Source organism: Lolium rigidum, chromosome 2, assembly GCF_022539505.1.
Source record: "Lolium rigidum isolate FL_2022 chromosome 2, APGP_CSIRO_Lrig_0.1, whole genome shotgun sequence".
Classification (NCBI taxonomy): Eukaryota; Viridiplantae; Streptophyta; class Magnoliopsida; order Poales; family Poaceae; genus Lolium; species Lolium rigidum.
This window is the reverse complement of record NC_061509.1, coordinates 113582326-113596865: the sequence shown is the minus strand read 5'-3', so window position 1 is coordinate 113596865 and position 14540 is coordinate 113582326. Positions and strand designations below refer to the sequence as shown.

The window sequence follows — 14540 nt, the reverse complement described above, 5'->3', positions numbered from 1 at the left end:
GGGAGGACTATGTTGAGTCCAGAGGGGGCGTAGTGTCACCGTGTTGGATACCTGGCTGTCCGCGGTGTGCTGGTTGTTCTCATGCGGGCTTGGAAGTGGACGTTGTGATTAGCCGCTTAATTCAACATAAATAATTCAGTCCGTCGAGTGCGTCCGCATACGATTATTTGCGGGATGGGTTGTGTGCACCATCCGTTTGCACCATTACGGGCAGCAAATCAAGTCCCATTTATTAACCACCACATCCGATCCACTCCCTTACGGTCACGTTTTAGGGTCTCCCGGGGGATACTCTAACAGATTAAACAACTCGTCTAAAAGACGGGAAACAGAAAGTAAACACGAAAGTCTGCCCCGGAACGGCAGAATAAACTTTGAAAAGCACTCCAAGGCGTATGAATATTCAATAGTATCACTGCTTAGGTGCTGAAAACTGATCATACAAGTTCCATCTTTGGAGAAACTCTACAACTTAAGGTTCTACTGCCCAAAAAACACTTGAGAAAAAGCTCATAGTCATAGCAAATGCAGTGGCCCTGCAGACGCTGTTATATCTAGCATCTGCAGGTTCTCCGAGCCTCGGGCTAAGAAAAGTACTCCCTCCGTCCATAATTAAACGCCAAACTGGCAGTTTTGCAGAAACGTCCTTCATGTTTTTCCGACCGAACCCTCGGTCCACTCCATCCTCTTCCCCGATCCTCTTCCTCACGATCCCGCCAGCCAGCGCCGCTCCATCCCGCCGGCAGCCACCACCGCTCCATCCCTCCGGCAGCCACCGCATTCCCGCTCCCTCCGGAAGCCGCCGCCGCTCCTCCCGCAACCCCCGCATCCGCGCTCCCTTCCGCATCCCCGCAGCCTCCTTCGTCGCCTCCCCCGGCGACCTGAGAAATAGGGCTGTAGCTTCCCCGGCGGCACAGCGAAGAGGAGGTCTACGCCGTCATTGATCTCGAGCTCTCCGATCCGTCGTCTTCTCCATGACGGGGAACCGTGCGCCACAACTCGCGAACCCGATTTGAAGGCAGATCCTTGCCACCATGGGGGACGACCTCCCGGACCCAAGTTCCAAATTTTGTCCTCCGAGGTGGCGGTGTTGGTGCACCAGAAGCGGAGCCAAGCTGCAAGGTGGAGAACCACCATGGGGGAGGCAAATTTCTCGTCAAAGGCTGATGTCGCTTCTTGATGGAGTTCAAAGTCTGAAACAACTTCCTCTTTGTACGTGCTGGTGAACTCCAGCTGTGTAACCCTGTATAATCCAAACATAATCAACATTCTGATGATGCAAACTGAGTTTAAATTTATGATGCTGGGAAAATTTATGATGGCTAGGGACATTTTGTGCTATCTGTTAATAAAAAGTGATTTTGTAAACCTCCTGCACAGATTCTGTACTCACGGCATGATGAATTCAGTTAACTGGAGTATTAGCATGCTCCCCGTTGCTCAAAGTGAAGCACACCAGTTACTGTAGCATTCTCCCTGTTTCTGTTAGCATGTACTCCTTGATTGAGAAGCACACCAAAAAGGTGAATTCAGTAAAGGTGAATTCAGAATACTGATTGAGAAGTTGCCGCTGGAGTAATATTGATCTGACATGATGCATTTGGACATAGAATGGCATGATGCTGATGATCTGTTAATAAAAAGTGATTTTGTGTTATGATTGTAGACTCTCTTCTTATTTATGAAATTAATATTCTTCATGTCACTGTTCTTCATGACAACGAACAAGTTAACCTGAAGATCTGGCTTCATACAGAAGCTCTTTTCATCACGCAAAAGGATCAAACTGATGACAATTGCCTCAGGCAATATATAATTGAGCTGCATATATTTGGAGTATGACAATCCAAACACACCAGCAATTATCTGACTAGTTCACCCGAAATGGTCTACAGACTGAATGCTAAATTACAGACTGAATATAGATAGTGCACAAATGGTGTACATACTGAATTCTAAAGTACACAATGGTGTACAGAAGTACTTTCATGCCAGGAGTACTGAATGTCTCCCTCACCGTTTCAAGGATGTTTCACATGAAATTATACTCCAAGTTAGAATTCACCGAACCAAAATACAAATGAAATGATTCAAGGAGTAAATAGAATTCACAAGTGATGCTTCATGTCCATCTGTGTCTTTGACTCATAATATTTCAGTAACATTTTCTGAACAACTGAACATTGTTACGAACAGTTCCAGAACCATTCAACATATCCCTCTGTGTCGAGAAGCAATGACATCCAGTGCATCGGATAGACGTAAGAAGCAACATGAGAGTTCACCAGATGCATGACTAGTGCATATTGTTTCCTGGGCCACTGCATGGTCACTTCGAGGGCCACTGTAGGACTCATGCTCATGGCGTTGTGTGATAATGCAGTCCAGAAAACCTTGCCTTCGTGCCGACGGCATGTCCATCATTAACCTTGATACACTCTGATCTAGGAAAGAGCCTTTCACAGATTTTGACGCAAATTTAGTGTTTGGTTTCTTCACCTTCCTTTGATGTTCAGTCACAGGCATCAAGCGAGTATCCTCCTCATCTGTAATGAGACATGTAAAAATAAATCCTTACATAATTCTATACTACTCCATATTATACATTGTTAAACAGATAGTAAGCCAAGCAGATTTTACATTGTGGAAATAAATCCTTACCTAATTTCTCAAAGGCAAACACATCATGGTCCGATGTTCTCCGAGTTGAGGGTGTCTCCGGGTTGTTGATTTCATCTTCGACAGATGTTCTTTGTTGACTTGTCTTAGTAGCTTCGTCTATCAAACTTGAGAACCACGGGAACATACCCTGCCTAACATAGAAGAGAACATATGCTTCATGTCGTAGTGCACTTGTCTCCGTAATGGAATTAACCTGCAGCAAATGCATGAGTATTACAAGGTGAAAATATATGTGTCATGGAAGGCAGAGCAAGTGACTTTGTGACACCTACATGTGAGTCATCCATCAAGTGCCAACTGCTTGGTGAAGAACGAATGGCGCACACATAATGGCCAAAGTTCGGTAAGCCAGAATGTTCAACGACACCATAAAGATCATATTTCAGCTCCTGGTGCAGTTGTACAAACAAAACATCAGAATATGTCTTCATGGTAAGCGGAGAAGAGTACAAAAACTCACCTCCGTATCTGGATTACTGTGGAACGGCTTCAAATCAAGTTCTGATGGGTATGCCACATGTTTGTCAATCTTTTCAACTGAACTATCAAGTGTGGTGAAGCGCTTCAGTTGAAGTGTCAAAACATCAGGTGCTTTAGCAAGCAGAAGGCGCTTGTCCTTACAAACTTCAACATTACATCTTTCACATGTTAGCTTGTTCTCAACATCACCGATTTGCTCCACCTTAGTAAAAGATTCCAACGCAACAATAAGGTCATCGACCTGGTCAATCTCCAAGCTGAGATCAAGGAAGGGCTCAAATGTCTCGAAGCAGTGACCACATTCACGGCATGTCAACTACGGAGTAAATGAAAAGAGTTGCATTTGTAAGATCTCCAAACACGTGCTTGACAATACTTTCCGGCATGTGAATTCTGCTGAGATGAAAAATAAGCAATGACAAAGCATACATACCTGGCTTTTTAGTCGACCTCCAAACACGTGCTTGACAATACTTTCCTCATCAAAAGATGAGGGCTTCCCCTTTGATTTGGGATCAAGGGTACAATGATGCAAATTATCCAACAAGCAACGAAGGAACTCATGTGCATCCTCTTGTTGTCCTGGTATAAAATGTGAAGATAATTCTAGCAAATCTTGTCAAGGAACACGACGAACTGAATGGAAATACATAATTAAAGAGACATGGTATAAATATCAATCCAAAGGATACTGCTTAAATTGTCTTTGAACCTTGCTGGAACTAAAGCAAACCCAGGCCTTTGAATCGATTCTTCCATAAGTTCTTTAAGGGCACAGAAGGAACAGAACCCATCATGATCATCTATATGGTAACAATAGAACAAATTATGCAAAGCAAAGCAAGAAAGAAGGATTTCAAACAAAAATCTATAAATTGAAAGAATACATACATGAGCATGGAGTGGAGTGTTTAGTGCAGCGAAGCTTCTTAAAAAGTGGGACATTATGAATGATGCATTGAAGACTTGCATTTGGAAAGCACGTGTTACCCATATTCCGAAGACCAGCACCCTGCACAAAGCGAGTATTACAATATAACAACAACAAAATGAGGTTTCCTGAATGAAATGGAAAATTCCTTATTTCCCTTAGCAAACTGCTACATACCACTAAAGAGGGTTTCCTGAATGAAATGGAAAATTCCTTATTTCCCTTGTCTTTGGAGCTGCGATGCTTGCTCGGTAGGAAGGGGCGGTGAGTGCTTCTTAGTTTCAACCTCTCGCTGCTCGTATGAGGTCTCGGGTTGTTACAAGTAGGTTCACCGAGATAGTTAGAGCGATTCCAAGATTTCCTTGTGCCTCGAGTTGGTCTTTATTCATGTGGAGTATATCATGTCCTATCCCTCCTCTTTGATTCATTACCCCAATCATGCATGATTGTAGTGTGATGAAGCTTCGAGACAGTTTGTTGACCTCGTAGTTCCTGTATTCTTCCTCCACGCCATGTATCAACTCCCTGATATTGTTTGGTGCACTGGTATCAGTGAGGGACTGCAGAGACCTGAAGAAGCATAGATCGAGCACATTCAGGTCTGGGCTATTTGGAGGTTGCTGCAGCAATTTAATGTCCAAATCAGTTTGTGCTACGGCCTGTCGGAAACCTTCATCATGAGGGAGGACGTGAGGTTTGGCATTATCCTGTTGGATAAAGATTGTTCTTCCTTCATCCTCGTCAGGCCACTTGTCCTGGATAGCTGGAATCACTAGCTCACAGAGATAGTTCCTCATGACATCTCGGGTAACTTTAACAGGTTTTATCTCTATTGTCCCTTTTTCTCTGTTTTTACTCTTTTTAACCGCTGGAGTTTCCTTAATAAACGCCCATGTCCCAATCTTGCCATCAAATGTGACTAAGCCATCTTTACCATACCTTGGCCTGGCAACCGCAGTTAAGAACATCACTTTTCCAATGCTATTCTTATTCTTCACTGTGCGCAGTTAAGAACATCATCCAAGACTGTCTTCTGCTCTTGCATCTCTTCATCGCATCGATCGGGGACATCATCCAAGACTCTCTTCTGCTCTTGCATCTCTTCATCGCGTCGATCGGGGACATCATCCAAGACTCTCTGTTGTGATGGATTTAAGTTGAGATCAAGTACACCATCCAACCCTCTCATCTGTGTTGGGCTGGAGTTGAGATCAAGTACACCATGCATGCCTCTAGGTTGTGCTGGACTCAAGTTGAGATCAAGTACACCAGGCATTCCTGTCGGTTGTGCTGGACTGAAGTTGAGATCAAGTACACCATGCATGCCTCTCAGCTGCTCTAGCATCTCTTCATCAGGTTGATCATGGACACCATCTTGAGCTTCATCAATCTCAGCATGTGCTCTCATCCGAGGGAATTCAGCCATGTAGGTACCATGTAGGTCAGTACACATGCCTGTAACAGAGTGAGATTGGGGCATGCCATGCTTTATTTCTTGAATGCAATAATACACCATTTGAATTGAGCTTGCTTGCTTACCGTGTACCAAAGGTTCAGAGAAGATATCATTTTTGCGCATCCGGTTATATTTCCACACATCCAATGCGTCAAGAGGTAGTTTCTTCCTCCTGGAAACAATCTGATGTAGTGTGCCTCCAGCAATTTCCTCCGACAAATAGCTGTGTATTCATAAGAAAAAATTAACTTCACCACCATCCTTTACAAATCACATCTATAATTGTTCAAGGCAGAAGTAGAAATAAATTGAAACATACACATTGGAGAGAACTATTAGTTCATCAATTTTGAGACTTCTCTTGTTCTCTCGTACTTCCAACATTCTCATTCTCTTGCTATTGCCCGTCAAAGTAAGCACAAAAACATTAAACAATAGAAGAAGGGCACCGTTTAAGAAGGGAATAGTTTATTGCTACTCTAGATACTAACAGTAAACACACAAACAGTACTAACATTGGAGTAGTTCAATATACTCTGAAGCATCAGATGAGCAAATAGTTCAAACTATTTTAATGAAATAGTTCAATGTACGGTGAAACATCGGATGAGCAAATAGTTCAAACAATTTTTATGGAATAGTTCAATATACTGTGACTTTTCTACAGGAGTAAGAAAGACCATGAATACTGTATCTTCATACTGTACCTGATGCTGCAATAGGTACAAGTGTCTGTAGTTTCTTCATTCTCAGAATCTTTAGCAATCTTTAGCAGGGTGGAGCAGCAGCAACAACAGCGACCTACACCGGCGCAGGGGAAAATCAAACAAGTGCTCAGACTAGGAGACACTTCAGTGGCGGCGCCGCTGGTTTTTGGTCACTCCGGCAGAGGCGAGCGGAGGACCACGATGGCCGGGCAAAACAAATGCCCAGCGCGAGGGGAAATAGCTCGTGGAAGATCTGAATTTCAGCATGACGATGTTGACGCCTCGGGAAAGCCTGAGGACGCGCGACGGCGGCGAGCTCGAGCACGGCCGGAGTTGGAGCGGGGCCAGAGTTGGAGGGAGGCCGGAGTTGGAGCGGGGCCCGAGGAGTTGGCTCTAGGTGTGAAGGCCGTGACGGAGTTCCTGCGCGTGGCCGCGACCGAGCTCCAGCCCGTGTCCGCCGTGGAGCTCCAGCGCGTGGAGCTCGAGCTCGAGCGCGCCCTTCAAGTGGAGATGGAGAACGCGGACCTTCAAGGCGCGAAGGACGCTGAAGGGCGCGGAGGGCAGGGAGCTCCTTCCTCGCCCCCGTCGACGGCGGGCGGCGGGGAGGACGTCGGGGAGGACGAGCGGAAGATGCGATTTTGGAATCCCCACATTAAGGCTAAATTTCAGACGTTTTAGATTTACCAGGGGGTTATTTGCAAAAATGAATATGAATTGAGGGTTGGCGTTTAATTATGGACGGAGGGAGTAGAAAACTGAGGATAAGATTCTTGCAATGATATCAGAAGAAACACAGGCAACAAATTGTTCTGCATTTTATTTCCTAAGTTCTCTTTCTGAAAACTGAAGCTCTACCGATGGGTGGTCGAGTTAACTCTGCAACTGGAGAATTTGGTATCTCTTCTCCAGTAGAAGAAAGGCTGCATAATCCAGCTTCTCATGCATTTCATCATTTGCCAACGTTGTGCAGTAAATTAGCATATCTTCAGCATACTTGTTAAGAAAATCATGCCTGATCGACTGAACTACAGAAAGTAGCCCTACATACATGAGCAACCATCAATAGGTGTGAAGGCGATGGCAAAGATACTCTGTGATCCACAGACTAAGTTAATTCTCTTATTCTATTTTAAGATGGTCTGAATGATGTGTGTGATTGTAAATTTTCTTTGCATTCGAGGCGCGATGTGGAGACGTGTCATGATCTGGTTGTTTAAATTCTGAAGAAAATAATGTACCCCTGTAATATCGTTTGACTACGTTAAAATCCTACGGTCCACGTTCAAGTAGCAGGTGACCGCGGCCCTCTCCTTCGCCCCAACGTTCTGTAGCTGTGGCTGCTGACGGAGCCAAGCGAGGCCCATCATGTTGTTTCTTTTTTTTTAAGTTTCGGGCGACTTTATTCAATCACAATTAAGTCTTTTACAATAAACGGGACAAGGAAGTCAGGCGGTTGATTAATCCAAAACCCCTCCGAACTCTCCCTAAAAGAAAATCGAGCCAGCTCATGCGCACATACATTCGCTTGTCGCTTACAATGCACGATAGTCGCCTTGCCAAAATCAGAAATCTTCTTTCGGCAATCATCAATCACCACTACTCCAGTAGACTTGTACTCTGAAGGATTGAGCACAGCCTGAACTACCTACATGGAATCACATTCGATAGCTACCGATTGTATTCCCATATGCTCCACCATCTCCAGCCCCAACCGTAGAGCCGATGCCTCCATAGAGGGGGCATCCATTGCAAATTGAATAAATTCATTCTTTGCCGCAATGAACATACGTGATGAGTCCCTTAGGATCGCTCCCATCGCCCCAGATCCTACAGTCACATCAAAGGCTGCGTTGACATTTAGCTTAACAACACCCGACGCAGGCTTAGACCATCGAGATACTTTATCAGGAGAATTCCTCTTCCTTGCCAACTCGTTGGCCACTATTCCTCGAATTGCCAACACCGATCTTTGTGTTTTTCCTATCTTCTCATCATGCACAAGCCGGCACCGCTCCCACCATATATACCAACCAGCAACCATTATCAGCTCCTTTGCATTTTCTTGTCCCATTGCCAAACCACCTGGACTATCAGAGCATAGTAGTTCCTCAAGAATAGCAGCTCCCGGTCGATCAATCCTAGCTGCAGCCAGAATATTTTCTTCCAGCCCAAGATGTTTCCATATCTCCCTAGCCCGGTCACATAAGAACATCATATGTTTTAAATCTTCAGGCTGAGTCTTGCAAACAGGGCATATCACCGGTGGTTGTATGTGCCTATCCGACAGAGTACAGTAACAAGGCACAATACCATGCAAAACCTTCCAATTAAACATATGAACTTTTGGGGTACAGTTACTCGCCCTATCCTCTCCCATACCTGATGCGGCTCAGCAGCACCTGTAACTTCATCGGTAGGCTTGTTAGATCGGTCTCTATGTTTAGTTTTGCCTCAAATCTGGATTTTGCTTCATAATAGCAAAATGGCTCCGCTTTTGCTTTATTGTAGCAAAAGAGTCAGTTTTTGATTCACTAAAGCAAAAAAAACGTTCGACAAAAAACAAAAAGGAAACGACTAGTTGGACATGGAGCTCGTTGGAGACTTTGACTGAAACTCGCTAGAGAGACTTCGTAGCTAAATTTTGTGCTATTGTAGCAAACCCAACCTCGTCGGAGACATCGACGAGGGTGGACACCTCATCAGAGACCTATAGCAAAAAAAAAATGTTGTGCTATAGAAGCAATTGTTTGTGCTATTGTAGCAAAACCGACCTACTTGGAGACCTCGCCGGAAACCTTGTAGCGAAAAAATTGTGCAATTATAGAAAAACCGCAGAATGGTTATAGCAAAACAAAATCTTCCTGCGTTGCAAATCTATAGAACATAAGGTGCAAAATAGTAGTACGGTTGTACCATTTTTGAGAATTTAATGTACCATTTTGGAGAACATATGGTGCAAAAAGGTAGTGTTGTTGTAGGACCACCGAACGACGGCCCATATCATCACCATGAATGACCGGTAGCGACGCCATGAATGGCCGGTAGCATCTCAGACATGGCTTCGCACCAACGACCACCGCCGGATGTCACTACGAGAACTTGGAGTTTCAATGACTGAACGAGCTGCGTTTGAGAAATCCGTTACCAAATGTCATTTCTCATGACGGTTTTACGATTTCGCGTCACAGATTGAGTTTTGGCCCGGTTCCGGCGGCCTCTAAACGTCAACAATTGTCCACAAACTTCCATCGCCGGCTCGAGCTCGGGCGGCTCTAACCTACTCTTTTATAGTGAGTAAGTTGTAACCCTTGGGTGGAAGAAATGAGTTTAATCTAATATTGTGGGAATGTTTCGAGAATGAATCCAATGGGAGGAAGGGGGAGGTAGAAGAGAAAAGTTTGATTCACAAACCATGTACTTTCCCTCCTGCATTCACAAAACAACGAGCAAATATACCGCGCAGACACACCCAATCTCCGGCGTGGCTAGCTGGTTCTCAAGACCAGGTTCAAAGCTGCTCTAACGGGGAGGAAGAAGCCTTTATCACTGCATGGATTACCATTCGCCTGAAGGACGCAGGCAACACCACCCTACACCTCTGACCATGAATGCATAGGTTGATGGACCAAGCAATGTATCTGTGATCTATCTGTCAGCCCGGATACTCGTGCGAACCAAGTTCTGTCAGCCCGAAAAAAGTATTTATCGACAAATCGGACTCATGGACAAAAAAATGTATCATCTAGTCTTTCGGTGACATTATTTTGAAATGAGCTATATGCATGGGACATAGACGAAGTTGTCCTCGACGTGCAAACACACCTAAAAAGTTGCAAAATGGGGGCAGGCCATACACGAAGTTGTAAGTCGGGTGCAAACTGCCCCAAACAATCCGAATTGCACTGTTGGGAGGGACACGCTGTCAGCGGATGTATTTGCAAAAACCTCCCCAGATTTATTGGAATTCAGAAAAGCCCCCCGGCCCATCTCTTTTAGTCGTGCGTCGTCGCCACTGCGTCCATTAGCGCCGTCTTTCTCGGCACGATCACGGGGTGATGGCCGCACCGCCACCGATCGCTGCCATGCCGCCGCACATACGACCGCTCTTCCTGGAAGAAGCTCCCGACTATGGTATGGTTTCTTCGTCCCTCCTTCTTCCTCCCCTCCTATTGGTTTATGCGTCGGTTCTTTCGTTTTCCGCCATGGCCATGAGAGCTCGTTGCGTGGGATCGGGCTAGGGTTTCATCGAGATGGTTAAGGAGATGGATTAGACAAGGTTTTTTTCTGCAGTGGCTGGACGAATTATTCATCTGTCGCGCATTGGTTCATCTCGGCAGTTGGTTTCTGTTTTTCTGGCGAAATTTTTCATGACAGATGGTGAATATGAGTGTAATAAGTGATTGTAGTCGGTTAGGGGCGTTTGTGGGTATGTAACCTTTGATAAAGTCACAAATTTGCGGTAGTAGGACGTGTAGTTTGATTGGAGGAACCTGCACAAAATTTCTCTGTTATGTCGATATTCAGTTAACTGTTCATAACTGAAATTATTCAGAGACTGCACATTACCGCATACACACTAACACACAAATCAAGGATTACAACAGTACCTCTTACACATTGGCTCATTATTCAGAGGCTCACACATTCACACATCTCAGCCATGCACACACTAATTCTTGCTCGACTTACCATGGATGCTTTTCTTCAGCTTCTTTGCAAAGCTCTGCAACTTCTTCTTGATGCGGCACAAGATGAGTCCAGCAGTAACCTCTTGCTCAAGTTCTTCCAGCCCATCTACAGCTTCCCTCTCCATCATGGCTATCCTATTTCTCTCTTTTGCTGCTTCCCTCTCCTCAACACTCCTTCTGTGATACAATATCACTTCTTTCTCTCTGGTTGGCAACTCTCTAGCACTTGAGCTCCTACTGAACTAAGATTTCTTTCTGCTACTACTGCTCCTCTTGCCCTTCTCACTCCAGGAAAATCCCATGAATGAATTAGCAAATGTGTTATGTACGGGCACATGCATTGACCATATTTATAGTGGAAGAGGTAGGATGTAGACAATGTTACACAAGGCAAACAATATTTGCATATGCCAAGGCATTGATAGTTCAAATCACTGTCACTTTTTAGATTTCATTCAGTGAGAATATTCTTGTGTTTTACAGTTTGTTTTATATGTGCAGGTAACAATGAGACTTTGTTTGAAGTTGAGCAGAATGGATTCTTTTGTGGCTTGAGGATGGATAATTTCTGTTACATGCAGCCAACAGTGGAGTATTGGGATGATTGCAGCACAGAAACTTGGTCAATTGAGTGGATTGATCAGTTGCTTAGACAGATGGGGTACGAGAGGAATGAAAACATGACAGTGTACTGGTACATGCCTGATAAATTACGCACTAATGGTCTTGGGTCCATAGTGACAAATGCAGATGCAATGCATATTAGTAATGCTGTCGGCCCTACTTGTCAGACATTGTATGTGTACCTTGATCACACAAACTTTCTCAAGCATATCAGGCCAGGGTTAATTGTCAGACTAGATGGAAATTGTGGTGATGGAAATGCAGAGGAAGGAAATGTAGCAAATGGAAATGCAGATGATGCAGATTCAGATGTGCTAGATGATTCAGATGATAGTGCTGATTAAGATTTCATGGACAGTGACTATGATGCGGCAGATGGTGATGATGATTTGTTCATCGACAATGTTGACCTTGAAGTACATGACAACAATGAGCACCAAGATGTTGATGAAATAGAAAATGATGCAACTCTAATAGAGGATGATGATTTGCACCTAATAGTTGAAGTGAAGGGACATTTGCACAACAAGTTCAAGGTTTTCAATGCAGCTGTTGACATGAGCAATCCAGAGTTCAAGATGGGAATTTTTTAGTGAATTTTCCAAGTGTGACATGCTACTGAACAACCACTATGAAGTGTACAACAGCTACATATTAAAAGAAGAGAAATGCCTGGCAGTCATGCCTTCTTCGTCCATTATATCCGGTGTATCTCCGTCGACACCAGAGTGCACCCGATACTTCGACCTGGCTGCATCTACTACACGGATTTGGGTTATATCAGATAGTACTTTGATGATATAAAGGCCTGGGATGAGTGGCCACTACGTGTGGATAAATTAGGAAACTACGGTCTGAGAAATAAACAAAGACCGTACCGTTTGGAGGATGTATTGGCTGCACACTGCAGACGGAAGGAGTTCAATGAACATTTCCTTCAGATCTTGGAATGGAGCGACAAAGAAATATATGCTGGATGAAGAATAGATTCATTCATCATGGGGTATCCTAGTCTTTGATGTCTACGCACGCTTCTATTCCTGTAGACAGTGTTGGACCTCCAAGAGCAGAGGTTTGTAGAACAGCAGCAAGTTTTCCCTTAAGTGGATCACTGATGCGTGCAGTTAACACACGTCCGTTGGGAACCCCAAGAGGAAGGTGTGATGCGTACAGTAGCAAGTTTTCCCTCAGAAAGAAACCAAGGTTTATCGAACCAGTAGGAGTCAAGAAGCACGTTGAAGGTTGTTGGTGGCGGAGTGTAGTGCGGCGCAACACCAGGGATTCCGGCGCCAACGTGGAACCCGCACAACACAATCAAAGTACTTTGCCCCAACGTAACGGTGAGGTTGTCAATCTCACCGGCTTGCTGAAAACAAAGGATTAGATGTATAGTGTGGATGATGATGATTGTTTGCGAAGAACAGTAAAGAACAATTGCAGTAGATTGTATTTCAGATGTAAAGAATAGGGCCGGGGTCCACAGTTCACTAGTGGTGTCTCTCCCATAAGATAAACAGATGTTGGGTGAACAAATTACAGTTGGGCAATTGACAAATAAAGAAGGCATAACAATGCACATACATATATCATGATGAGTACTATGAGATTTAATCAGGGCATTACGATAAAGTACATAGACCGCTATCCAGCATGCATCTATGCCTAAAAAGTCCACCTTCAGGTTATCATCCGAACCCCCTCCAGTATTAAGTTGCAAATTAACAACAGACAATTGCATTAAGTATGGTGCGTAATGTAATCAACACAAATATCCTTACACAAAGCATCGATGTTTTATCCCTAGTGGCAACAGCACGTCCACAACCTTAGAACTTTACATCACTCGTCCCAAATTTAATGGAGGCATGAACCCACTATCGAGCATAAATACTCCCTCTTGGAGTCACAAGTATTAACTTGGCCAGAGCCTCTACTAGCAACGGAGAGCATTGATACGTCTCCGACGTATCGATAATTTCTTATGTTCCATGCTACATTATTGATGATATCTACATGTTTTATGCACACTTTATGTCATATTCGTGCATTTTCTGGAACTAACCTATTAACAAGATGCCGAAGAGCCAGTTGTTGTTTTCTGCTGTTTTTGGTTTCAGAAATCCTAGTAAAGAAATATTCTCGGAATTGGACGAAATCAACGCCCAGGGTCCTATTTTGCCACGAAGCTTCCAGAAGACCGAAGGAGAGTCGAAGTGGGGCCACGAGGTGGCGAAACACCAGGGCGGCGCGGCCCAGGCCCTGGCCGCGCCGACCTATGGTGTGGGCCCCTCGTGCCGCCTCTTTACCTGCCCTTCCGCCTACAAATAGCCTTCGTCGCGAAACCCCCAGTACCGAGAGCCACGATACGGAAAACCTTACGAGACGCCGCCGCCGCCAATCCCATCTCGGGGGATTCCGGAGATCTCCTCCGGCACCCTGCCGGAGAGGGGATTCATCTCCCGGAGGACTCTTCACCGCCATGGTCGCCTCCGGAGTGATGAGTGAGTAGTTCACCCCTGGACTATGGGTCCATAGCAGTAGCTAGATGGTTGTCTTCTCCTCATTGTGCTTCATTGTTGGATCTTGTGAGCTGTCTAACATGATCAAGATCATCTATCTGTAATGCTATATGTTGTGTTTGTCGGGATCCGATGGATAGAGAATACTATGTTATGTTAATTATCAAGTTATTACCTATGTGTTGTTTATGATCTTGCATGCTCTCCGTTATTAGTAGAGGCTCGGCCAAGTTTTTGCTCTTAACTCCAAGAGGGAGTATTTATGCTCGATAGTGGGTTCATGCCTCCATTAAATGCGGGACGGTGACGAGAAAGTTCTAAGGTTGTGGATGTGTTGTTGCCACTAGGGATAAAACATTGATGCTATGTCTAAGGATGTAGTTATTGATTACATTACGCACCATACTTAATGCAATTGTCTCGTTGTTTTGCAACTTAATGCTGGAAGGGGTT

General features: G+C 44.6%; 1 protein-coding gene across 1 annotated transcript; it reads right to left on the bottom strand.

Annotated features, from left to right (window-relative positions):
- Positions 1–2208: 2208 nt before the first annotated feature.
- LOC124690046 lies at positions 2209–5519 on the bottom strand. Its single transcript, XM_047223489.1, has 8 exons — positions 5092–5519; positions 4525–5038; positions 4153–4174; positions 3596–3777; positions 3143–3478; positions 2955–3071; positions 2662–2875; positions 2209–2546 (listed from the first exon to the last, which is right to left on the bottom strand). Exons 1-8 carry the CDS (start codon positions 5517–5519, stop codon positions 2209–2211), a joined length of 2151 nt encoding a protein of 716 aa, XP_047079445.1.
- Between the last annotated feature and the right edge of the window lie 9021 nt (positions 5520–14540).

Excerpts from the sequence above, each read along its gene's own strand:
- LOC124690046 (XM_047223489.1), bottom strand. The coding sequence starts at position 5,519 with ATGGCTGAATTCCCTCGGATGAGAGCACATGCTGAGATTGATGAAGCT. Across the intron at positions 5,039-5,091 it reads GATGTTCTTAACTGCGCACA|GCCAAGGTATGGTAAAGATG; the intron begins GTGAAGAATAAG and ends TGCGGTTGCCAG. Across the intron at positions 3,479-3,595 it reads GAGGTCGACTAAAAAGCCAG|TTGACATGCCGTGAATGTGG; the intron begins GTATGTATGCTT and ends TTTACTCCGTAG.